General features: G+C 35.9%; 5 protein-coding genes across 5 annotated transcripts; 4 read left to right on the forward strand and 1 right to left on the reverse strand.

Moving 5' to 3' along the window:
* Positions 1-1,769: 1,769 nt before the first annotated feature.
* LOC111016473 (1-aminocyclopropane-1-carboxylate synthase 7-like) lies at positions 1,770-3,573 on the forward strand. The gene is made up of 3 exons (XM_022291888.2): positions 1,770-1,984; positions 2,085-2,380; positions 2,491-3,573. The coding sequence occupies exons 1-3, from the start codon at positions 1,964-1,966 to the stop codon at positions 3,359-3,361; spliced, it is 1,188 nt and encodes a 395-aa protein (XP_022147580.2). The 5' UTR covers positions 1,770-1,963; the 3' UTR covers positions 3,362-3,573.
* Positions 3,574-5,284: 1,711 nt separating this feature from the next.
* On the forward strand, positions 5,285-12,363 carry LOC111016507 (Metallopeptidase M24 family protein). Its single transcript, XM_022291936.2, has 16 exons — positions 5,285-5,595; positions 5,694-5,743; positions 6,066-6,126; positions 6,424-6,519; positions 6,603-6,752; positions 7,941-8,072; positions 8,253-8,380; positions 8,633-8,675; positions 8,820-8,903; positions 9,680-9,721; positions 9,845-9,915; positions 10,595-10,648; positions 10,756-10,861; positions 11,073-11,141; positions 11,401-11,544; positions 11,951-12,363. Exons 1-16 carry the CDS (start codon positions 5,458-5,460, stop codon positions 12,065-12,067), a joined length of 1,485 nt encoding a protein of 494 aa, XP_022147628.1. The 5' UTR covers positions 5,285-5,457; the 3' UTR covers positions 12,068-12,363.
* Positions 12,364-13,550: 1,187 nt separating this feature from the next.
* On the forward strand, positions 13,551-16,709 carry PRMT11 (arginine methyltransferase 11). Its single transcript, XM_022291926.2, has 9 exons — positions 13,551-13,905; positions 14,188-14,198; positions 14,322-14,477; positions 14,558-14,621; positions 14,727-14,869; positions 15,207-15,294; positions 15,481-15,596; positions 16,037-16,187; positions 16,360-16,709. Exons 1-9 carry the CDS (start codon positions 13,644-13,646, stop codon positions 16,563-16,565), a joined length of 1,197 nt encoding a protein of 398 aa, XP_022147618.2. The 5' UTR covers positions 13,551-13,643; the 3' UTR covers positions 16,566-16,709.
* Positions 16,710-16,751: 42 nt separating this feature from the next.
* Positions 16,752-19,389, reverse strand: LOC111016502 (nucleophosmin). Its single transcript, XM_022291928.2, has 7 exons — positions 18,982-19,389; positions 18,758-18,868; positions 18,365-18,433; positions 18,020-18,151; positions 17,477-17,554; positions 17,256-17,378; positions 16,752-17,173 (listed from the first exon to the last, which is right to left on the reverse strand). Exons 1-7 carry the CDS (start codon positions 19,174-19,176, stop codon positions 16,997-16,999), a joined length of 885 nt encoding a protein of 294 aa, XP_022147620.1. The 5' UTR covers positions 19,177-19,389; the 3' UTR covers positions 16,752-16,996.
* A 349-nt stretch (positions 19,390-19,738) lies between these two features.
* Positions 19,739-23,168, forward strand: LOC111016527 (uncharacterized). Its single transcript, XM_022291966.2, has 5 exons — positions 19,739-20,664; positions 21,208-21,260; positions 21,914-22,080; positions 22,159-22,310; positions 22,394-23,168. Exons 1-5 carry the CDS (start codon positions 19,860-19,862, stop codon positions 22,840-22,842), a joined length of 1,626 nt encoding a protein of 541 aa, XP_022147658.1. The 5' UTR covers positions 19,739-19,859; the 3' UTR covers positions 22,843-23,168.
* Positions 23,169-24,942: the final 1,774 nt, after the last annotated feature.

The following is a 24,942-nucleotide window of genomic DNA, read 5'->3' on the forward strand; positions in this document are numbered from 1 at the left end:
AAATAATTAACAAATAATTATTAAATATTTTCTTAATAAAAAATTTGAAAATTGGAATGGAGAGAAACGAAATCTCAATCTCTCTTAGGTTTCATTTGAAATTTAATTCAAATTTGTTTCCTGAAATCTCTCATCAATCTCTTTAAATAATTTCTCATGTACTTTTAATTATGATTGAATTTCAAATCTAACCCTCAATTTTGCTTTCCCCTCTTTTCCCCCCTTTCCTCCGTTTCTGAGGTTTCTTTCAGTTTCTTAGTAACAATGGGTGACGGTATTCGAGCCATAGAATTTCTCAATTCTGACACAAGGTACTTATTAGATCTAATAAGTACATTAGATCTAATAGAATTATTTTGCTGTATCCAGACTAATATCAATCCAACCCATTTCATGAATAAAATGTGACCAATTAACCAACCAACAAAACTACTTGTTACAAATAACATCTTGTTGTTGCATCGAAACATAGAAATGTTGACTAATATGACTAACATTGAACTGGTAAAATGAAATGTTTCTAATTTAAATTTTAATCAAATGAAAGTATCAGTTTAAAATCTAATTACAAAAAAAAAACGTGGTGAGAGAGACCAAGTAGATGAGAGAGAGAGACCGAGCATATGAGATTGAGAGTGAGAGCGAGCGAGAGAAATCGAGCGAGAGCGAGTGATCGAGAAGAAAGAGAGATCGACCGGCGTTGCCCTTTGCCCGACACACCTTTAAGGCAAGAATCCCCTCGACCCCTCCCCCGAACCAGAGTTAGCTCTAAATCTTCCATTTTCGCCGCCGCCGATATATGCAAAAAAATGCCACCACAAATAACAGCTTTAAGAAACGCTTCATTCTTAGGGTTTATGGTACATATCTGTATAACGCAAATGAAGAGATGGAGGATGGAAAGAGAAAAAAAGAGAGAGAATACGAACAGAGAAAATGCAATGTTTTAAAATGGGGAAATCTAAAATATTAATAGAGGACAGTAAATGTCTCAAACTATATATCATACTCTTCATCAAATTTTTCTTTTTCTTATTTTAAGTTTCATTATGATGTGGACACTATTACTTGTTATATTTTCTTGATTATAGTTGTATTTCTAATTTTGCACATTTTAAGTTCTTCTTAATGCAATGTTGTATTCTTGTTAGGGATAAAAAAAAGTTAACAAATATTATCTCAATCACAATTCCAAACAACATATGCTAACTAATCCCTGATTAGGTTCCGGTTCCAATTATAACATAAATAAATTAAATCAAATCGGAACTATGCTCAAAGAGTAGATAAATCAACAAGAACAATAAAATAATGAGGTGGCAAGGGTAATAATTTTACATAAAAATTATATAACTAAATTACTTCAATTTGAAGTAATGGGCATGTTGTATTTAAGCCCATTAAGGCCCATCATTCTTTCTTTTAATTTGGCTCCATTGTCAAAAATATCATACATACGTCTACTTTTTAATAACCTAGCAATTCACTATTGCTCTTACGAGTTATCGAGTCACAGCCTACCCCAGCTCATTACATAGCTGTATAATTACAAAGATTCTTATATATAAATACAATATTACCGCCTCTCTCGCAGTCTCTCATCGCAAACCATTGCTCTCACTGTAAACTATAACAGCTTAAGCAATGGGCATGGCAATGTCGACCTTCCAATTATTTTGTTTCTCTCGTTGTCGGATATTATTGTTCAGGTTTCCATATCTGCTTAAAAAGGAGCCGCAAGCGGATCAGCCAATGAACAACAACGTTATTATTGAGCTTTCTAAGATTGCGGTGTCTGAAAATCACGGCGATTGAGATTGAGATCGAAGCAAAGCCAACGGTGGAGCTCTCCAAAGTTGCAGTCTCCGACACTCACGGCGAAGACTCGCCGTACTTCGCCGGCTGGAAAGCTTACGACGAAGATCCTTACCACGAATCAACCAATCCCACCGGCGTCATCCAAATGGGCCTCGCAGAAAATCAAGTAAGATTAACAAACACCAAAAAAAATCTCAACTTCTTGTGTTTTTCGTCGTAAAGTCTCAATTTTTTTAACTGGGTTGGCGTTGGATTTTCGTAAACAGATGTCTTTCGACTTGTTGGAGGAGTATTTGGAGCAGAATTGTGAAGGGGGAGCAGCTAATTCTAATTCTAATTCTTCTGGGTTCAGAGAAAATGCCTTGTTCCAAGATTACCATGGGCTGCTCTCTTTTAGGACTGCAATGGCTAGTTTTATGGAGGAAATTAGAGGTGGAAGAGCCAAATTTGATCCCAATAGAGTTGTTTTAACTGCTGGTGCCACTGCCGCCAATGAGCTTCTCACTTTCATTCTCGCCGACCCTGGCGATGCCTTGCTTGTCCCCACTCCTTATTATCCTGGGTAAGAATAAATAAATAAATAAATAAAACTGTTCATTTAATTTCATGCACTAATATTATATATATTTTGGTCGGAGAATTTATGGGTTTTTTTTCTTGGGTAAATTTCAGATTTGACAGAGATTTGAGATGGAGAACTGGAGTGAAAATTGTACCAATTCACTGCGACAGTTCAAATAACTTTGAGATTACTCCCCAAGCTTTGGAAGCGGCTTATAACGCTGCAGTGGCCATGAATATCAAAGTTAGAGGAGTTTTGATCACGAACCCATCAAACCCAGTTGGCGCCACCATCCAACGGTCCACAATCGAAGACATTTTGGATTTCGTGACACGCAAAAACATCCACCTCGTATCCGACGAAATCTACTCCGGCTCTGTCTTCTCCCCGGCCGAGTTCACCAGCGTCGCCGAGGTTTTGGAATTCCGCGGCTACAAAGACGCCGAGCGGGTCCACATCGTGTACAGCCTCTCCAAGGACCTCGGCCTTCCGGGGTTCAGAGTCGGCACGATTTATTCGTACAACGATGAAGTCGTGACGACGGCTCGACGGATGTCGAGCTTCACGCTCATATCCTCCCAAACGCAGCAGCTTTCGGCGTCCATGCTGTCGAACCGGAAATTTACAGAAAAGTACATTAAAATGAACCGGGAGCGGCTGAGGAAGCGGTATGATATGATAATTGAAGGATTGCGAACCGCTGGAATCGAGTGCTTGAAAGGAAACGCCGGTTTATTTTGCTGGATGAATTTGAGTCCGTTGCTGAAGAACAAACCAACCAAAGAAGGAGAGATTGAGCTTTGGAACTGCATTTTGAAGGAAGCCAAACTTGATATTCCGCCCGGTTCGTCCTTCCACTGCTCCGAACCGGGTTGGTTCAGGGTTTGTTTTGCAAACATGAGTGAGGACACTCTCCAACTGGCTCTCAAGCGATTCTATTGCTGCGTTGAGAAGATGAAAGGAGATGACTTCAAAGGATGATGAAATGTTCGACTCTTTACTGATCAGAACAGAGGCGGATACACGTGGGATCAGGAGACACGTGCCATCTGAATTTTAGTTAAATAAAATATAGTATGCTACATGTTCCAAAAGTGGTGTTTGGTCCATTGACTTACTATGTCAACTTCACTTTATTTTGCTTTGTTTAATATATCTTTATTGTTCTGGATCGAATCTTCCTGTCAGCTAAACCGGAGCATAGTTTAATGGTTAATGCAATGTATGTGTGTCCAACTATTAGATTAAGAGTTCGAATGCTCACTCCAATCACCTATTGTATTAGAGAATAAAAACTAAATTTAATGTTCTTTTTTGTCTGAATTCTATAATTTATTTCATACCATAAGTATATATTTTCTAACTCATTTGATATTAAACAAAAATATTTTTTTCAACAATTTTTTAAATGAAAAATTTATTCGATAAATTTTTACAATGCAAGTGGAAATTACAGCACTTATCCAAGTATAAGGTGTAAATTGATACTCAATATCAAATTTAAAATTTATATTTTTCACATATCTTATTTTCGTTATAATTTGACAACATTTTTTCATCGACAAATAGTCAAATATTTTCCTTAAAAACAAGAGAAAAGAAATCCATTCCAAACGTTAATGTATTACCCACCCTATTGAAGGGATTTTTTTCTAAATAATTTCTGTTTGATTTTATTATCAATGTCCAAGAAATCGAGATCTTATTATTTAAGTGAGGTCATGCTTTTGTCGCGTATTAAAAATTGTGATGGTTTCAAGTTATAAATATAATGAAAATGATTATTTTAACTGTGACTTAATCTATTATATAATTTTACGATAGTTTTGATATTTAGGATGATTATTAAGTGAAACTCGATCCTATATTATTAGCTTCTAAAGTAATTCATATCTCAAATAACAAGTTGTGCTGACATTTGATTAACAAGGGAATATTATATTTTTTCTCGAAAGATAAAAAAACGAGGTAATATTTAATATTTATTATGGTTGGGTTAATTTCAAATTCGTTTTTACCATTTTTTAGATAGAGTTATGTGTATCTAGTTTGTTGACAACGTTTTTAAGATCTAATTCTCAAAGATTTCATAACAAAATCATCTCAAACTCATAGTAAATAATTGAATTTTGAATGAGTTTGAAAATTCACAACATGGTTGTAGCAATCTTATGGTTCCATGATTATTATGCCCTTTTTTTCTTTCGAAAAACATAATATAAAAAACTAATAATACAACTGAGTTTGAATGAGTAGTCAAGACAATTTTATTTATACAGTGCATTTCCACTCCCACCTTTGTTAGTTTGATGTTTGAAAATATATAAATTGTTTATGAAAACCCTTTTGGTTATATGATTATACCAAAATTTAGTATTAAATATATAAATAAACAAAATTAGATATCCAACTTTTAACCTTCAATGAGGAGGATAACCATGGTAGCATAGTCTCAAAGCATAATATGCATATATTTTTTTTAGTTTATAAATTTTTAGCTTAATTTAGACACTTTATTATCGAATTTAAGCAACTTTTACCTAACTAATTATTTGTTGTAAAGTTCAGTAACTTTTATTTTTGAATTTTGGCATTTGTGTAACTCGGTTTTAAGTATTTTATTGGTTTAATTTACCATCAGTTTCTAATCCAGACTTGAAGTGGTATTTATTTTAGGGCCAATTTAAAATCAGTGCTTGATTTAACAAATTTGAAAAGTTAAAAGATTATAAAACTTGGAAACTGGAGCTAAATACATAGATAAAAAATAGAGGAAAAAAAACCCCAAATTTGTAGTAATAGAATAGAGTGGGTATTTTATTTTATTTTTTTAAAATAATAATAAATATAGCATTTGCATTTGTAGCCATTCCAAGCCCTAGAGGGTTAAGACGAGCCGAGATCCAATTATGGAAGAACAAAACAAGCGCGTCGAATTCAAAGGCCCAACACTCAACAGGATAAGGAACAGTAGCGTCCTGTTTCCTCACTGGATCGCGCTCGCGCTACACTAATCTTGGTTCTTGCGGTTATGCCGATTGATTTTCCCTCGCCATCAATGCGATTTTGACACTCCGATGGCGTCGCCGTCGCTTCTTACTCCTCCGCCGGTGCCGGTGGAGCTTTACGTGACCAATAGAGAGAAGTTGCTCAAATCATTACGCCAGCACCTCGCCGACTCCGCTCGTCCTCTCCAGGGCATTGTGTTGCTTCAAGTAAATTAGCTCTCACTCTGCAACTCACCTTACCGATTTGCTAATGTTCTGTTTGTGACTTCTGTAAGTCCATTTCTTCGATTGTGACGATTTTTTAGGGAGGTGATGAGCAAACGCGCTACGATACGGACCACCTCGAACTCTTCAGGTACTTGACGGACGTTTAAGTTGCTGTTATTCGTCGTAATCAGTGTTCAGTTTCTAAGTATTGCGAATGCATCACAAGTTATGCTCTAAGGTCTGAATTCTGCTGTTCTTTCCGTCGCGGCTAGATGACTTTCTCGACATTATTGAATTGTATGTCGTGCCACTGCTGAAGATTATAGAAAGTAATTTAGTAACGCTGATTTATTACGCTCCCATCCTGAATGAGTTGAGTTCTTGGAGTGTTACCCGAAGCTCTACATTGATCGCTATTCCTTTTTGCTTTTTCTGTACGGAATTTTATTTATGGTTGGTTCTGTTTGCAGGCAAGAGAGCTATTTTGCTTATCTGTTTGGAGTGATAGAGCCTGGATTCTATGGCGCTATTGTAAGCCACATATTACTCTCTGGAATGTCTGAATGTTTAACTTTTTATTATCTAAACTCATCTTTATACTGGAGTTTGTACATTTATACTAAATAGTAAATACTTTCGGTGTGTTCACTGTTAAATATATAATTTTTCGTTAGGTTGTTTTCTTTCAACTCCGATACTCTCTGAACTAATAGGTTTGATTATATAGTTGCACGTATAGCTGTATTCATGAAAATGAAATCATTCCCTTTACGTTTATTTCAATCATATATTCACATTATTGACTTGTATAATACTAAAATTATACAGGACGTCGCGAGTGGAAAATCAATTCTGTTCGCTCCTAAGTTACCTTCTGATTATGCTGTATGGTCGGGAGAAATAAAGCCTTTGTCTTATTTCAAGGTGGTGTATGGTAACCAACACTTGGTGTATTACACCTTGTTGTGTTTAGTTTGCTTACTTATTTTACTGAATATGGTTTGTAGGAAAAATATATGGTCAATATGGCATATTTCACCGATGAAATTGCAACTGTTCTGCACAAACAATACGAGGGATCGAAGAAACCATTATTGTTTCTCTTACATGGGTTGAATACTGACAGCAACAATTTCTCAGTACCTGCAAATTTTGAGGTTATTTTTCCCCTTTATCCAATACATTTTTCAAAACTTCAAAGTTAGCCATTTAGTTTCATTAGAGCTTATAGGCAGATGCGTTGCTGCATTTGCTGCATCTTGATCTTGAAATGGGCCATCAGTTTTCCAAGGCTCATTCATTATGCTTCTATTTTGTGTTTTACTTTTGACTGTGTTTTCTGCTTTTTGTTTACTGTTTCGAAACTGTTACTGATACGATGTGCATATCATGGCAAAAGAAAATCTATTCTTGAATTCCTAATTTTTTATTTCAGTTTTAGGAAATAGTAGTAAAATTGTAAAATTTTCATTTTGGCTCATAAATTACATAAATATCTTTAAGTAAAAAATAATGTAATAATTAAAAGAGTATTTAAATTCAAACAGGGCGGTTAACACAGCAGATAGACTCCAGAGAATGTCCAAATTGGGCTATTTCCCCTTCTGTTTGTGTTCTTTGCAAACAGAACGAGGAATCCATAGATCACACATTCCTTCACTGTCAGTTTGCTCTCCGAGGGTGGTCTTTTCTTCTTCAAATCTTTGGATACTCCAGTTACATGCCTCATAATGTTGAAGGGTGGATGAATGAAGCTCTGCGGGGTTGGCAGTTCAAAGGCAAAGCTAAAATTTTGTGGAATTGTGCCGCTAGAGCCCTCTTTTGGAATCTTTGGATGGAAAGAAACCATAGAATTTTTTAGGGCAAGTCTTCTTCTTTTGAAAACTTTTGTAATACAGTTCAGTTACACACTTCTTGGTGGCATAGAAAACTCTTTTGTAATTACAGCCTCTCGTCGATTTTGCAAGATTGGAGAGCTTTTCTTCATTAGTTCGTGGGAGGGGAGCCCTCTTCCCCCTGCCCTTAGGCTGTTTTTTTTTGGCTCTGTGCCTTCTGTCTATAAAATGTTTCTTATCTAAAAAAAAAGAGTATTTAAATTTTGAAATAATAGGTCACAAGAAACAGGAAATAACATCAAATGTATTTCTCTTTCTCTTCGGGCAGAATATGTAACAAAAAAATTAATAATACTTACATGCTCCTGTATTTTTTAAAAGAATTAAGAAATTGGAAATTAGAAGCATTATCAATTGGCCCCTTATTGTTGTAACTAGCAGCAGACTTCAAACTTTGATCTTTGAGAATCATATTTTGACTTTTTCTTCATCTCATTTTTATTTGTTCAGGGGATTGATACGTTTGAAACTGATTTGAATACCTTGCATCCTATTTTGACTGAATGTCGTGTTGTGAAATCTGAGCTGGAGCTTGCTCTTATTCAATTTGCCAACGACATTAGCTCAGAAGCTCATGTTCAGGTAACAACTCTTTTTTAATAGGAAAAGGTAACATTTTCCACGACAGGTTCGCATGACATGAATATTTGAATTTAAGTGCTCAGCTTATGCTTTTATTTTAATCCCTATATTTATGTGCGCGACTGAAAGTTGTGAGAGGTTTGTTGATAACATGTAAGATGAAGCATGCATTTGTTCCAGGTTATGAGAAATATCAAGGTGGGCATGAAAGAATATCAATTGGAAAGCTTATTTCTTCATCACACGTACATGTATGGTGGATGTAGGCACTGCTCATACACCTGTATATGTGCCACAGGAGAAAATAGGCAAGTCTGCTGAAATCATCTACCTGTTTTTCCAAAGTGGACGCATAGGATCATTTAAGCTTTTTGTGCGTTTACTTGATGTTGGCTGCATGACTTTGTCAGCGGCCCCCAATAAGCTTACTCTTTGGGGGAGGGGGAGCCAGGGGCGGTTCTGGACTGTGGATGATGTCCTTCAAATTGTTTATTTTTTAAAACTAAAGTGTAACAGTGGTGAGAGTGATGCTGACGTACGGATGATCTTCTATGTTGCAGTGCCGTTCTTCACTATGGACATGCAGCAGCTCCAAATGACAGAGTACGTTGAATTAAAATAATTTTATCTTTTGATGTTAATATTCTGTTGAATTGAAGTCTAAGTAGAATATAATCCCAAATTTTTCTTTGAATCTTTTGTGAAGCATACCAAAGTTGTTTTCTTATAAAATTTATTTGTATGCAGACGTTGGAAGATGGTGATATGGCTCTGTTTGATATGGGAGCAGAATACCATTTTTATGCATCCGACATTACTTGTTCATTCCCAGTAGGTGACATTTACTTTATGCTGATTCATTCTAAGTGAAGTTGTAGATATATTATCTTTCACTTGACCCATGATTGGAAACGTTCTGATAGAACCAGAACACAAACGATATATTGAAATATAAAAGGAGTAAATACTACAATAGCTACCAAGTAATTCGAGGTACTTGACCCTCCCTCTCTTGAGTATTCTTACTCAAGCCTAAATCACTCAATAATTGCCTACTTTCATCCTTTCCCCCTCACACCTTATTTATAACCAAACTCCCTAACCTAATTACTAATATACCCTAAATATCCTAATAATATCCCCAACATATCCTAATAGCAATCCTATCATGTTCAAATGAATGCAATTAATTTTTTTTAGTTAGATGTTGACCGGAAAAGAAAAGAAAATAATAATTTTACTAATATAACCTTTCAATCATATTTAATGAATAAAAAAACTAAAATTTAAGTTAGTAATTTATTTTGAAATCTTATGAAATCCAACCATTAGAGTTCAAAATTTTTCGAAAAGTAAAAACAAGATTTGAAGTCACAATTGGTTTCAAGCCTTTTTATTCTAAATGATAATAGGCGTAACTTAAGAATTCATTTGAAATCCATTAGAATTTAAAATCACTGAAAATTCCATGAAAACAAAATCATTCGGCAACCACTTTTCCAAGGAAAGCATTTTATTGTGCCACCAAGTACAATTTTCTTAAACTTATCCTTTAGTTTATATCAATCATTTTGACTTTCCATAAAATATATTCATCCTTGTCGCAGGTGAATGGTAAATTTACAAGTGACCAATCGCTGATATATAATGTAAGTGCCTCTTGAAATGCAGTCCATAACTTTTAATCTTTAGTAGCGTTAGCTTGGCATGAGGATTGGCTACCTCTCTTTTTTCCTATTTTCTCCATGTCAATTTGTTGTCCTGTGTTCCAGGCTGTCCTCAAGGCTCACAATGATGTCATATCAGTTATGAAACCTGGATTAAGCTGGGTTGAAATGCACAGGTAGGCTTTATTGATATCCTAGCTCTGATATTCTTTCGAGCATACAAGATAATTTGAGTAACTCGTGGATATCATATACGACTCATTTACATTAGGTGGTGAAGGAAAAAGCCTAGATGACTGTTTTCCTACTTAGAAGTTGGGATAAATAAATAAGCCTGTCTAATCCACACATCGTAAAATATAATTTTCCTGAAATCAAACTTTTGTCGTCAGTTAGTCAATACATGCGATGATGCGAGAAAAGCCAATCATTGGAATAGTGATACTTTGCTTTCCCACTTTCTCCCCTTCTATGTCACTTCTAGCCTGACTTTGTTCATTCCTTAGATCAATACATACCTACATTGCTTGCCACTATTTTGGATTGAAAAATGTAAATTGACTTTAGAGAAATGAGTTTAAACTCCCTAGCTGGTGACCTAGATTAAAATCTTATGAGTTTTTTGAAAAAAAATATTGTAGGATCAAACGATTATCCCGTAAAATTAGTCGAGATTTATGTAAATTATTTTACTTTCTTGTGTAATAGGAAATCATGTGTTTTTGTTAGCCGTTATTAAATTAACGTTGTTTCTAACATTAACTGTTGTCGTCTCGGTATCTTTTATTTATGGTTGGTACATCTTATCAATGTTTGGTCGAATACTTTTTTATTCTACATTTTTTTGATTGCTAGATTAGCCGAGAAGACTATCCTTGAGTCACTGACCGAGGGTTCTGTACTTGTCGGGTACATTCTTATCCTAACCCCATCCCAACCTATAATTTTATATTCTTTTTTGTTTGCAGTCCACGTTATATTAGAATGAAAGAGGAAATTGTGTTATTTTGTTGTAGAAATGTGAAGGACATGATAGCCGAACATCTCGGTGCTGTTTTCTTGCCGCATGGATTGGGACATTTCCTTGGTATCGATACTCATGATCCTGGTGGTTTCTTACAGGTTCCATTGGATGATTATTTTCTCCATGTTCTCTCTCTCCTTCACACGTGTGCACCACACAAGCAAACACATACTTGAGAAAAAGAATATTAGAAATGGGTTAAAATGAACAAAAATAACTTGAGAAAATAGAAAAATAGGAAAAAGATAAGTTTTTAATGGCTTGTAAAAAAATCCTTTGCGATTCTTAACCTTTTGCATGTTTTTATAGGGTTTGGAGAGGCCAAAGGAACCAGGGCTAAATGCTTTACGTACAGTTCGAGAACTTAAAGAAGGAATGGTTAGTTGCGTAGCTTTTGATTATCACAAGTCACAAGAGCAAATTGTTTCCTTTCATCGGCTTGGTTCCTATGTGTCTATCTAATGGCAGGATTTGATTGCAAGTTCTATTCATAAACTCAAATATGAACCCCGAGCAACTTTCATATCAAGCATCCTTCGCGAATTATTCTTAATCATTTGTGATTCGTGTAATCTTCTAGTATGCTTCTTCGTTATAAGAATGATGCGGAGTTGATCATTTTATTGCTAATTTGCAGGTCATCACCGTGGAGCCCGGATGCTACTTCATTGATGCACTATTAGATCCGGCCATTGAGAGTAGTAAAACTTCCAAGTTTTTCAATGTTGAAGCAGTGAACAGATTCAGAGGCTTTGGCGGTGTCCGAATTGAAAGTGATGTGGTACTGCGTTCCCCAAACCTCTGATCCTTACAATTTGATCCTTTTTAACCATAAGCTGTTTTCTTCGTTTTTTGCTTTCGGCAAAATTTTAATAAATTCCCTGCAATCTTGTGGTGGTAATGGTACTCGTAGGTGCTAGCTGAAACTGTCTGGTCGATCAAAACTGTAATTTGTTGGTTCGGTTTTCTCAAGTCTAATAAAAAAAATGGTCGGTTCGTTTCGGGTTTAGTTTCGGTCAATTTGTTGGTTTTAGTTGGACGATGATTCGATTTTGATTTAAAATTTTCTTAAACTAACATGTCTATTTGGCGCCTGTTTTGAGTAGGGGTGTAAGCGGTTTGGTCGGCTTGGTTTTTGGCATCGGGTTTCGGTTCGGTTTTGACATCTTGTGTTTGACATTTTGCAGCTAGTCACAGCCAATGGCTGCAGGAACATGACAAAATGTCCACGAGAAACATGGGAAATAGAGGCAGTTATGGCAGGAGCCTCATGGCCAATTGACCAAAAATCTGCCCGCTGCTGAATAGGGTACTCGTCACTCGTCAATGTGTAGAATAAAAAGTGCTGCGCCAAAATGGCTTTCGGTTTTGGAGTTGCGTCCAGCACTTGGCTGGCATCAGGTGTACCTGCATCAGCATCAGCCATTCACTACTGTTATGTTCTAAACTAAACTATTTGATCTTGAGGTTCTAAAATAAATATCCATCTATTATCTCAAATAACAATTATATTTCCAATAAATTCGGCTAGTTTTAGGGGGGTGTACATGGGTTGAGTTGGACCGGTTTAGAGATATTTTATGAACCAATTTGAATTGAACTGGATGTAACATTCAACCAAACTCTTTAAAGTTTAAGTTGGGTTGGGTCATTGAGTTGCTGGAGAGGAAAATCGATATATGTGAGGAAAAAGAAGAGCTTGAAGGAGTCGAAGATTTGTCTCGTATTGTAGATGAGGGGCGAGCATGGTGGATGATATTGATGATGAGAGATTTGAGAAGTAGAGACGTCGGTGGTGAAAGAAAATTTTGAGCAAAGACGTTGATGGTGTAGACAGCGTGATAGATCTGAAAGGCTGGAATGGACGGTAGAAGTTGGAGATGGAAAGAAACGATAATGGATAGGAAGAGGTTTCAAGCTTGAAAATGTAAATTGAGACTTGAGAGAAAGTAGAATGAAGTTGCATGAAAGAATGAAGAGGATGAAGATTGTGATTAGAATTATAATAAAAATATTTTTTATTTGGTTCAGTTCATGTTGAATCATCTTTGTTCTCTTCAACCTAAGAACTGAACTATAGTTCTTATTTTTTAGACTCATGAAGTCTAGCTTATTCTTATGAGCACTAAAATATATAATTTAGTTAGAAGGAAAACTATTTCTTTAATATCAAAGGAAAAAAGAAAGAAAAATGTAAGAATTCATTGGTTAATGTTTTTTTTTTCCAACAAACAATCTGGAAGAGAACATAGATTTTTTAAAAATTTTGAAAATGACATCTAGGATGCAAAACCCAAATCCTAAAGAGATTAATTTTTAAAATTTACTTACTTGTTTATAAATGTTTAATTCTAAATTTATTACTTAAACTATCTACTCAATTCATGGTTTAATGGACAAATATTTAATTAATGGGAGTGCCGTACTTAAAGTCTAAATCTCATTTTAGATTTTTTATATTTTGGTCTCTAGGTTTTTAAAAAGATCATTTTGTTCTCTAGATTTCTATAATATAATTTCTAAAGTTTTCAAATGTCTATTTTAATTTCTAAATTAAAAAATAATCATTTTAATCCCGCTATTTTTAAAGGACAAAAAGAAGAAAATCTAAAAAATTGGTAACCAAAACAAGATTAAACTGTAATAATAAATAAATAAAGCTTGTTCGATTATTAATTAAAATTAAAATAATGCCAATAAATAGATATCCAGTAGTCAAAAAAAAAAAAAAAAAAAAAACCCGTATTGGAGACCTTGGCCTTAAAATCCGCCAATTTAAATAGCGCTTCAACTTGCTGGCAGCCGCTCAGTTTCCAGCTGTACGGCGAGCAAGCAAAGTTTAGCGCTAAAACCCTCAATCGAAAAACCCTAATCGCACAAATGGGTCGCCGGAAAAATGGCAATCAGAGTTCAACCAGCAACGGCTCGCTTCAGCCCCATGGTTCGAAGATTCGTTTCGAAGACGAGGATGAAGCTCTGATTGAAGAAACCACCGAGAGCTCCAACATTGACGAGTCCATGTGCGAAGCAGATGACTCCAACAGAGTTACTGAAGACTCTGCGTGTGAGCCCGTCCAGTCCTTAAATGACAAAGATGATAAAACCAGTGCAGACTATTACTTCGATTCCTACTCTCACTTCGGTAACCATCTTTCGTTCTTCCTTATTTATAGATCATTTTGTTGCCTTCGTGTTGGTTCTGGGTATGTATTTAGGGTTTATAACCACGGAAATTAAATGGATTCAATTTGTCCCTTATTTCGTGTGAATGTGTTTATATGTGATGTATGTTTTGTTCATTCATTCGTTTATTTATTTTTTTGGGAATGATTATCATCTGCCGGTTCATATTTTGCCAATTATCTTGAAGAATGATCCTGAAAACTGATTTCTTTTTATATGTTTGTTGTTTTTGTCTGTGCAGGTATTCACGAAGTAAGTTTTTGCTCTACATTGGACATGAAGAGCTTAGATTTATTGTTTTGTTGTGTTCTACACTAACACGGCCTTAAACCATCAAATTTTGAGACATTTAGCATGACTGTCTTTTCGTTGCAGGAAATGTTGAAGGATTCGGTTAGAACTAAGACATATCAAAATGTAATTTATCAAAATAAGTTTTTGTTCAAAAATAAAGTTGTTCTTGATGTGGGAGCAGGGACGGGTATTTTGTCCCTATTTTGCGCGAAGGCAGGAGCTGCACATGTTTATGCTGTAAGTATGGCAGCTGCTGTTTTCATTTTCTTTTGGTTTATTCTTTTAGTTTTTGTTTCTAAGGAAATTTTTGTTTACAGGTCGAGTGCTCCCATATGGCTGACATGGCAAAAGAGATTGTAGAAACAAATGGATTTTCTAATGGTATTTTTCTTAAATCTCTTAACTCTTTTTCCTCTTGTACTGTACTACATTGTTGTGATTTCATGTAATTGCCTTTTCTCAGTTATTTTCATTTCTTTATGGCAGTTATAACAGTTCTGAAAGGGAAGATCGAAGAAATTGAGCTTCCCGTTGCCAAAGTGGACATAATTATTTCAGAATGGATGGGATACTTCTTGTTGTTCGAGAATATGTTAAATACAGTCCTATATGCTCGTGATAAGTGGCTTGTAAGTGTTTCTGTATTTTTGCTGAGATTCCAATGCTCGCTGGCTTTAAATAATTATCTATCTTACTAGAATTCAAATAAATCTTCTGTAGCTTTACGTTTGGCTTTGTACACTGCATTTGGTCAAATGTTCTTGAAGGTTGTAAAAATTATTTTGGCCATAAATACATTCTGCATCTCTATAAGCAAGTCAATCTTTTTAATCGTCTACAATCAAGTGCCTCTGTTTTGTTCTCTTGTGCAATGGTATGATAATTATTTGATAATGGGGCAATCCAGATGAGGGATGTCCAGCTGATTCCTTATATTCACATGTTATGTCGGTTTATGTTATGCAGGTGGATGATGGTATTGTATTACCAGACAAAGCTTCTCTACATCTAACAGCCATTGAGGATGCAGATTATAAAGACGATAAGATTGAGTGTGAGTTAATTACTGTGCGACACTTCTATAAGCTGGTGTATCTCATCTTATCAAGATGTTTTATTTAGCCCATCAATGTACATTCTGCATTCATATGCGTTGGTATAAACATTATTAGAATTGTTCAGCCATATATGTTACAGTTTTTCTGATGTTGCTTCCTTGTTCAATTGCTTGCTAAAATAGTTTGGAATAATGTATATGGGTTCGACATGAGCTGCATTAAGAAGCAAGCCTTGGTCGAGCCTTTGGTGGACACTGTTGACCAGAATCAAATTGTTACAAACAGCCATCTACTTAAGGTGAGAACCACAACAAACATTGAGTTAATTGTGCCTTACTTAAATACGTCATGCCTGCCTGAGTTTTTCAGTACAATATTGTTCAATATTCACATGGAACATGAACGTTTCTTTGCTTCTTGCATCACATCCCAAAGTTTTGACTTGGGAACTTCCGTCATCCAACTCTCTTTTTGAGATCATTCGATGACTGCAATCCATCATACTAGTTCTGAACATCTGGGGTGTCCTGATAGAATCTAGTTTCATGAAGTTAAAGTTTGAATTTCATTCTTTTAGTATCAAACAAGTATTGAGAAGTATGTATGCTACAAGTAGTAATAATTCTATTCCGTGATCTAATTAGAGAAGTATTTTAGATTTAGCTTTAGTTGTCTGCTTTTAGACCTATTGTTTCAACTTTCAATTATAGATAACATGATTCGGGTTGTCTCATTCAGACAATGGATATATCCAAAATGGCACCAGGCGATGCTTCCTTTACTGCTCCATTCAAGCTTGTAGCGGAACGCGATGATTACATTCATGCCCTTGTAGCCTACTTTGATGTATCGTTTACCAAGTGCCATAAGTTGACTGGATTCTCGACCGGTAAATTTCATTGTTTTTATACTGACACGTTTTCATTAGATCCTATAAATCATCGATCAGTACATTAAAAGAAATAAAAGTAGGGTCAGCCATATAATATAAATCCATCACTGGGGTGTATCAATGGTCTTTGAGATATTGTAACTCATGACTACAATGTTATGTTTTGCAGGGCCAAGATCAAGAACTACACATTGGAAGCAAACAGTTCTCTACTTGGAAGATGTTCTCACCATTTGTGAGGGAGAGCCTGTCACTGGGAGCTTGACTGTTGCTCCAAACACGAAGAATCCTCGTGATATTGATATTGTGCTTAAATATTCATTCAATGGACGTCGATGCTCGATCTCGAAGACTCAACATTACAAGATGCGTTGATTTGGCAGAGTGCAACATCTCGGTCTGTCTATGGACACAATCAATGTTTTGAGTATTAGGTTTGGCAATTTGACAACACTTTATGTATTCTTTTACCCATCCGGATGCTTTAAATTATATTATAATTCGCTTTTATGTCCTCAATTTGAGAAATGGGTGAATCTATCCTCAATTTGATAACGCTGCTTTGATTGGAAAGCAATTTATAATAACCATTGCCAAAAAAAGCTGGAGTTCCACAAAATTTCCAATAGCAAGACTTAGTTTTCCTCAACATAAAAAGAACCACAAAATTTCAGAACATGGGTTTGATTTGTACTAGAACACTTCTGTATTTGCTGTTGGATTTACTAGCTAACTTTCTAAGGGGCGATGCGAATACAATGAACTATTGGTGTTGATTTTCCTGCATTGGTAAAGTTAATGAGGCTTCAAAGTTCTTGTTTTGTGGCTTTTGAACCTCCAGACTTTGCTCTCCACCAATGCCTTATTTTGTTGGAGACTCTGTATGCATGCTGTTTTATTGCTTCCCCTGCCTTTGAAACGCCTTTGGTGATCTTGCTTTTCCAATCACCCTTTTTTCCATCTTTCTCCCTTAAAACTTTTCCCTACAATAAAGTTTCCCATAAGTTTATGCAGAACATATATAATCCCTAAAACTTCTGGCCAAGTGAAATATGTTTTAAGTACCAAATTTGAGGGGAAGTTATCATCTTCATCCTCGTCTTCGTCTTCATCTTCACCTCCAAAATTTTGCATGTTCATTAGATCATCTCTTGAATACATTTTCATGTTGGGCGCTCCTGGCATTCCCTGATTCATATTAGGACTTGGGTTAAGCTTAAAAATAGAGGTCGAATTTAGGAGCCACTGTTTAACAAGCACTGAACTGAAATAGTAAATTACTTTACCTCCATAGATTTCATTATCTTTTCCATCTCAGCCTCCTTCGCTGACTTGGCCACGAAGGGCTCGCCTGGAATCCGATCCTGGATCACAGGACAATGAGGGATCAATTACAAAAGACAGAATCTCGATAATAACTGGTTATGAATTGAAAACCTTATTAACTTTGGCCTCATTTCGTAACAATTTTCTTTACTTGTCCTTTTTTCCTTTTTGAAAACTGAGGTTTACTAATAAGTTCTCTTTAAATAGTGCCAAATTTTAAGCACAAAAAGTAGATTAAGTAAATCATACAATTAAAAACAAAAATGGTTAGTATATGGACCTCTGGTGACTTCATTTCTCAAGCACCATTAGAAATATCCCATATTTGAAATTTAACCAATGGTATTAAATAAGTTGGATTTCAAAAAAATCAATCTGTAATATGTAAGGCTCACCATCTCATTTAAACTTAAACATATAATTAGAGGACCAGTCATTCCCATGGGGCTCCCGGAACTGAGTTACTATAAATAAGAAAAACTGGCATGTAGTAAGTAAGCTACCTTAGCAACTGGAGGTGGCTTTGTAGTGCATGATTTTGTGAGGTCCTTGCACAGATAGTTCACCAATGAATCAATCTGAGGTTTAGAGCTGTACAGGTATTCAGCAACATCAGTATCAGAATATCCCATGACCTGCAATGCCCAACACAACAGATTTAAGCAATTTCCACCCACGATTGGGAATCAATTCCATTATAAAGCAGAATTTCCAAGGCTCAAGGCAATAAGATTTCTCATTATCTTATCTTCCCAGATTATGGAAAGTGTACTTAATTCTAATTTTTGCAGCTAATAAAGGTAGTTGAAGTGCTTGAAGAACATTCAACTTAAGGCCAGAATCAATACCTCCTGACATGCACGCTCAATAGTCTTGCACTTTGAATTGCATTGTCCTTCAGTGTTCTGTTCCACTAGCTGAGAAGACATGGATCATCAATGAGTCGTAGCTTACAGGTAAAATTTCTCAAGAAAAACCAAAATGATTTCTCATATTTTCAGTTTCGTTGTGGAAGTTTATTAGAAGAAAATGAGAACCCAAATAATGTTCCAACAAGGAAAAAATGCAAAATTATATAAAGTTTATTCATTTTCATTCATTCTCCTAGTTGAAAAAATTATGGCAATTTAAGATAAAGGAGCAACAACCAAGTTACTAAACCTAAATAACCACGTTTTAGAGAGATACTAAGTTCACAAATTGTATTGAAACAACCAAAAACTCATCTATGTTCCTCTTACCTCCAGCCTATCACCTTGTTCAACAATGTCAATCTGTAGTATCCAATCGGCTTCTGCCTTCTTCAGATTACAAACGTTCTCAGCTATTTCGATAATTTGATACTCCGAGATCTAAAACAAGAACCCAAAAAAGGTATAATGCACGAAAACTACTGAAACTGGATACAATCTCTAATTCAAACAATTTCAAATCGATCCATGAAACACCAGCAATATAGAATTACCTTCTTGGGAGCGATCTCAGCTTGTTTCTTCTCAACTTGATAGTACAACTGCGCGGCAAGCTTCTCACAGACCTGGCATTTAATGTACGGAATGTCCTCTCTTCTAGCAGCCGCTGATGGCTTCTTCGAACACTCAGACGTGGGAAACCAAGTAATGGCTAAAAGCACGAAAGCCACACTCGGTAATCGCTTCATCTTCTCCACGGAGCTCTCTGTTTCAGAATTCAGAGAAGCTGAATGGCGAATTCGAAAATCGTGGAAGCAGCGTTCTTCGCTACAGAAATGGCGTAACCCGGGGGATTCTTGTAAGGATTTGTCACCAGATTGAGTGGAAAATTGGGATCGGTTCTAAATCAAAATCAAACAATTTCAATTGAGACGCAAAATGAAGAATCGACGCGATTTCCAGTGTTCAACTTCGGTCTTCAAATACCAGAACATTTATGATGACGTGGCGCCATTTGATTGGTTGATTGGGCTTATTTACGTGGGTCCATTGATTTCATCCAATAGGGTGCGGGAAAACACGTCTTTTTTTCAATTGTTATTTCTTCCCTTTCTTGAAAAAGGAGATAAATCGTTAATCGAGTATAAAAAAAAAAAAATTTAATTAAATAATCAAATCCATCCGAGCCGTTGCTTATTATGATAATTTAACGGCTTTGATATGCTTCCATGTCATAAATGAGGTCCACCATTTCCATCTGACGTGGCGCCATTGCAAAACCCACCCCCCCCCCCCCCCCCCCCAAAAAAAACCCTAGCCTGAATTTGGGAAACCTTGCTTTGTTCGTTCGTTCGTTCGTCTGCTAATTTTTTCCTGTACTTCTTTTTTTCCGTAGAAATTGACTGAATTTGATAAAGTTTCAGCGAGTTCCATGGCTTTGGCTCTTGTTGAATCGATGGATTCTATGAACCCTCCAAACCAGAATCCTTTTCTTGGAGAAAACTACGAGCTTACTCTTAAGCAATCAATCAAGAATGTTTTAGCTGAAATTCGCGAAGGAAATCTTGGGTTTTGTCATTTTACGGAAGATTTCTACAAGTTGATGCAAGCTAGAGTTGACCCACCCATGGAATCGATCTGGTTCTACTCCGCGTTAATGTTTCGTAGCCATAGCTCCGCTAAGGGCGACTTTTTGGACCGACTGGCAGCCATGAAAGTCTTGTTTCAGCTGGTGTGTTCTTGTTCGGCTCCTTGTGGTTCTTCGAAGACCGTTGCGTCGCTCGCTCCAGTGGTTTTCGAGGTGTATAAATTGATTGCTGACATGCTCGGTAAGGACTTGGCCTCGAAAAGGGAAAAGAAAGCAATGCGAGAGGTTAAAGCTTTAGTTGAAGCGATTCTAGGCTTTATAAATCTGAGTTCTTGCAAGGTTTCGGACCAGAACGTTGAACAGCTCGACTTCAATTTGATTACTCCTTTTATGGATTTAATTAGTATTTGGACGCATCCGAATGAGGGATTAGATCAGTTCTTACCCCTTGTGAGTAGCGAGGTTCGAGGAGGGTTTTGTTCAGGCGTCTGTGATGTTCGTCACTTGGCTGGAGTTGTAATTGCGGAGGCGTTTCTGATGAAACTGTGCTTGGACTTCCATAGTGGGCGTTCGAGGCAGGAGTTGGAGAAAGATCTAAGGTTATGGGCTGTTGGTTCTATAACTGGGATTAGGAACTGCTACCTTTTTGGTTAGTGATACAGGGTATCTTCTGATTATTGTTTTGATTCTGTATAATGTTGCAGTATTTATTTGATTATATTAGATAGTTTATGCTTTCTATGATCTTTCTCTTTATCTTTCTGATGTTGAATGCAATATCTTAAATGCTGCCAGCTTGTTTGTTATACGATATTTATGTAGTTGTCTATGGCATTTATTAACCAAATGAATAGTTACATTCTTGCAATAGCTAGAATTAGAATAAAAGTAAAGCTCCATACTACTGGGCTTGAGTGTGAACTGTGAAGCATAAGAAGAAGCGATAATTAAGAAGTATTATGAGGAATGAGATAAATGAGAAATGATGTGGATTTTTGTAAGAGATGGTAGAAAGATATAGGCATTCTATGCAATATACTCATTATTTCTTACCTAGGTGCATAACAATGATTGTCGTTTGCATAATTTTGCCGGTTGCATGTCCTTTTGGTATGTTGTTTCATATATTGAGGCTTTTAATTTAAATTTCGGTAATGTGCTTACATCTTGGTCGATGTTTGTGTCAAAACAGAGACTCTCATAAGATTCCTGCTGGGGGTGACTTTACCTGTGATGTCTCTGTTGGTGAGTTTTGCTTTTCTGAAATTATTTTAACTTATTGGCGTGTCTTCCTTAGAATTATGACATTGTATAGTTTCTGTATCTATTTATGTATGTTTACTTTTTTCAGTGCTTAAGGGTGTGCCCTGGTTTACATGGTAGTTCTATATGCACACAGAGCTCTCTAACTTCCATCTTTGGCTGATTGGCTGATAGTCTGATAGACAACCTTTTTTTTTCTGTGTTGAATATTAGGATAATCTTTTCAATCTTATTCTCATTAAAAAATGGCTTCATGTCTGACAAGAACAAAGGATTTGTTCATCGTGTAACTGTTTTGATTTTTCCATACTTGGAAAAGAGAAAACCGAAGCATTTGGAAAACCCTGATTGAATCGGTTCCGTTTTCTTGGTTTTCTTGCACACTCTTAGTTTGGTGGTGTAAATGGTTGAAATTCTCCAGATACATGGGTGCTTGTTATTGATGAAAGCAGATTGTGAGATGAAGAATTTCTGATTGGGAAGTAAATTGATTGTTATGAATATGTGCACGAACTTTGTCCTCTGATTGTTATTGATCGATTGTGATCAACCTTGACCCAATGTTGAGTGATTGAGATTTAACTGAAATCATAATTCTAAAATCATGTGATGTGATTGTAAAACCTTCCATGCAGAGTACTGAAGATGAACTTCTTTTAAGGAAGGTTCTATATGATGCTCTTATATTGGTTGATTATTCATTTTTGAATCCTGTGAAAGCCATTGACTTACATGCCGAACACGTGGCATTTCTTGCTGTGAAGAGATTGATTCTTACTCATGACGCCATAGAGTTTTTCAGGTATATGAATAACTAACATGTCCGGAACTTTTAACCGAACCTTCCACCAAAAGTCTTATACCTTTTTGTTACATTTAGGGAGCATGGGGATCAGAGCAGAGCCATCTCTTATCTAAATGCGTTCTCAAGTTCTCCTGTACCTTCTCAAATGATTAGATGGGTCAGAAGCCAAATTCCTAGCAACGAAAATGTAAATCGACCCAACGGATCGTCACCTAAAATACTTCTCGGTAAGTCGATAATAACTTTTACGTAATTATATACAAATTCATGGTATAGTCAATGATCTCATTTTCTGTTCATTTCCTTCCAGAGTGGCTTTTTAAGGCTGAAGATCAAGGTGTGAGAGTATTCGACAATACCATCTCTGATCATCGAGCCAAATTAGTACTCGATATTTCAAAATCAGACTCGAGGCATCCCAAGTTGGAGGGAAATAAAGTAGATGACGGTCTTTTGTTTTACGTTGACAAGCAAGGGGAAAAGGAAAACGAAAGTGAAGAGGACAAAGCGATGGATGAATCTGTAAATGCAGCCTTAGTAACTGTTGCTCGTACAATGTCAATGGCTGAAAATGGTTCGGGAAAGAAGAAGCGACAGAGAAAGTCTGAAAGAAAGAACAAGATCAAGTTTGTAAAGTATGATCTCTTCCCTAACCCTGATGCTGCCCAATTGAGGTCAGCTGTTGATAATAACGATCCAAACAGTGAGGGTGAAGTTCATAATCCGCACAAGGATGAAGATTCTGACATGGAAGAGTAATATGATTTAACAAGAAAGGTCGTATTTGGTTGCGACAACACAACTTCAGATTCGGTTTGTTGTCTGTTTCCCTGTTGTTTTGTTGAAGATCTTTCAGGAGGAAGCTGGCCAAGTTACAAGTGGGAGCTCATCGGGTTCGGGTAGGCTGATCGATACGCAAAGTATGTTGGATTTTCAACTCAAGAGTACAACTGGCTCAACCAAGGTTGCTAATGTAAGTTGATCTAATGACCAAATCAAGGAAAGAAAGAACAAAGGGAAAAACAATTTTGATACAGCATGATACTGTGGTGTTTCATGAATATGAATCAAATATTTTAAGCGAACATCGTTTCTACAGCACGAAAAAACCATTGTTCTAACTTGTCTCTCGGAGGGGTTGTATCATACAAGCCGATCCTTTCTGGCTCATGCTTATTTCAGAGGTTTGGAGAAAGCCGTAATCAATTCAGTTTTTGGTGTTCTCTTTTGCACCCATTTGTTCTCTCATACATCCAACGGTCTAAAATTGCTGGTCGGGTTGGTCTAGTTCTCTCAAATTACAAGATTGCCCTTTAACTTTGGACCTTGACCCGAATTTCAAATAGGTTTCTTTATTTAAATTATCTTTCAATAAAACAACCAACAAAACCGCCAGAAGCTTTGGTTCAAACTGCTTAATCCAGTGGTGGTCTGAGATTACTTTTCAAGCAACTTCAATTATCATTATTATTAAACAATTAAAAAATGAAAAATGAAAAGAACTTATTTTCTTGCACAATTTTCCCGAATAAAAAAAATAATTTCTAGAATATTCCCATGACGATTGAACCATCTCCTCTGAAATAATCAGTTATGTAGTCACGGGCCAAGGTGGTGGCAATATCTCTTTCACATGATTTTTTTTTTCAGGTCTAATTTTATTTATTTATTTTTGTAACCATGCGTTAAAAACTTAAAAGTAAAATAATTAGAACTTTTTTATATCGAGAAAAATGGTCAAGAAAATCATTATGAATGACTTGATGAAAATTTGCGTTCAATTTGTAAAATTATTTTTAATAATAGTGGTTAGAATTTTGTGTACGTTAATATTTTTGTTTATGCTAAAAATTACTTTTTAACATATAGAGTAGTTTCTTTCCCTAGATCATTCATTAAATATTATTAAAAGATAATGAAAAAAACGAAGTCTTTAAGTTATTATTTGAATATATTCTGAAAAAACGATAAGAATCAACATGTCTAACGTACGTCAAATTGAAAAATTATAATTTATTTCACTTGAATTTTCGTCAATTCAAGGTCTTCCGGCGCCAACTTGATTTTCTATAAAGTTTAATTTTGAAATTACTTTTCAATTATTCTTAAAAATCATACATCAATTCAACATTAATTTACTTGTTTGTACCCTAATTTTGCGCCCAAAAAGCATGGTATATGAGGTTGGTGAAGGAATGAGAGGGAACCACTCACAAATTGCCAAATGTAAGTCAATTTAATATATATGAAAAATATGATTAAAATGGGCATGATTAATAATTGAGTCGGATCAAAGGCAAGCAATCTCTCATTTCTATTTTTCTTAATTATTATTTTATTTTTCCTCTTTTCTTTATTTTTTTTATTAAAAAAAAAGAATTTCCAAGGAGTCCTTTTGTACACGTAATCAGTACCTACATCAGCGGGGCATGGCCCACAGTGGGTCCCACAAAAAGAGCATCCAATGACAGGTGTAAGCATCACTATGACACCAATCAGCTTTTAGTCAAACCCAAAATATAGGGCCCCACCAGCCCCGCCTCATCATTATATTACGTCTTTAAAATAATAAAAAATTAAAATAAAATAGAAAGAGCTTTTTTATTTATTAAACGGAATCCAAATTCCTCCCGTTCCGTTAAATTCCATTCCCGGCTCCAGCGAACGGTGCGTGCCGTCGTTTTGGTGGTTGACGAGTTGTCGTTTCGATGGCCTTCGAACGACGTCGTTTTCTGTGGAGTTTAAGCATTTTCTGTTTGCGGTTTCCCAAGCTGAGCTGGCGGAATTTTAACCACGGTTAACGGGTTAATATCAGTTGGTGCGGAGGGTCTAGGAGCGTCGGTGGAATTTAACCGTAGG

This window comes from Momordica charantia (genome assembly GCF_013281855.1).
Source record: "Momordica charantia cultivar OHB3-1 chromosome 6 unlocalized genomic scaffold, Mcharantia_2.0 BLBB01000006.1, whole genome shotgun sequence".
NCBI lineage: Eukaryota > Viridiplantae > Streptophyta > Magnoliopsida > Cucurbitales > Cucurbitaceae > Momordica > Momordica charantia.

What these genes read in the sequence shown, in the direction of transcription:
- LOC111016502 (XM_022291928.2), bottom strand. Translation starts at nt 19,176, where the DNA reads ATGAAGCGATTACCGAGTGTGGCTTTCGTGCTTTTAGCCATTACTTGG. An exon ending in AACAAGGTGATAGGCTGGAG is followed by an intron (nt 18,434 to 18,757) that starts GTAAGAGGAACA and finishes ATGTCTTCTCAG; the next exon opens with CTAGTGGAACAGAACACTGA. An exon ending in TTGAGCGTGCATGTCAGGAG is followed by an intron (nt 18,152 to 18,364) that starts GTATTGATTCTG and finishes TGGGCATTGCAG; the next exon opens with GTCATGGGATATTCTGATAC.
- LOC111016527 (XM_022291966.2), top strand. Translation starts at nt 19,860, where the DNA reads ATGGCTTTGGCTCTTGTTGAATCGATGGATTCTATGAACCCTCCAAAC. An exon ending in TACCTGTGATGTCTCTGTTG is followed by an intron (nt 21,261 to 21,913) that starts GTGAGTTTTGCT and finishes CCTTCCATGCAG; the next exon opens with AGTACTGAAGATGAACTTCT. An exon ending in GTCACCTAAAATACTTCTCG is followed by an intron (nt 22,311 to 22,393) that starts GTAAGTCGATAA and finishes ATTTCCTTCCAG; the next exon opens with AGTGGCTTTTTAAGGCTGAA.
- LOC111016507 (XM_022291936.2), top strand. Translation starts at nt 5,458, where the DNA reads ATGGCGTCGCCGTCGCTTCTTACTCCTCCGCCGGTGCCGGTGGAGCTT. An exon ending in GAGGGTTCTGTACTTGTCGG is followed by an intron (nt 10,649 to 10,755) that starts GTACATTCTTAT and finishes ATTTTGTTGTAG; the next exon opens with AAATGTGAAGGACATGATAG. An exon ending in TCCGAATTGAAAGTGATGTG is followed by an intron (nt 11,545 to 11,950) that starts GTACTGCGTTCC and finishes GACATTTTGCAG; the next exon opens with CTAGTCACAGCCAATGGCTG.
- PRMT11 (XM_022291926.2), top strand. Translation starts at nt 13,644, where the DNA reads ATGGGTCGCCGGAAAAATGGCAATCAGAGTTCAACCAGCAACGGCTCG. An exon ending in ATGCTCGTGATAAGTGGCTT is followed by an intron (nt 14,870 to 15,206) that starts GTAAGTGTTTCT and finishes TATGTTATGCAG; the next exon opens with GTGGATGATGGTATTGTATT. An exon ending in GTTGACTGGATTCTCGACCG is followed by an intron (nt 16,188 to 16,359) that starts GTAAATTTCATT and finishes TATGTTTTGCAG; the next exon opens with GGCCAAGATCAAGAACTACA.
- LOC111016473 (XM_022291888.2), top strand. Translation starts at nt 1,964, where the DNA reads ATGGGCCTCGCAGAAAATCAA. An exon ending in TGGGCCTCGCAGAAAATCAA is followed by an intron (nt 1,985 to 2,084) that starts GTAAGATTAACA and finishes TTTCGTAAACAG; the next exon opens with ATGTCTTTCGACTTGTTGGA. An exon ending in CCCACTCCTTATTATCCTGG is followed by an intron (nt 2,381 to 2,490) that starts GTAAGAATAAAT and finishes GGTAAATTTCAG; the next exon opens with ATTTGACAGAGATTTGAGAT.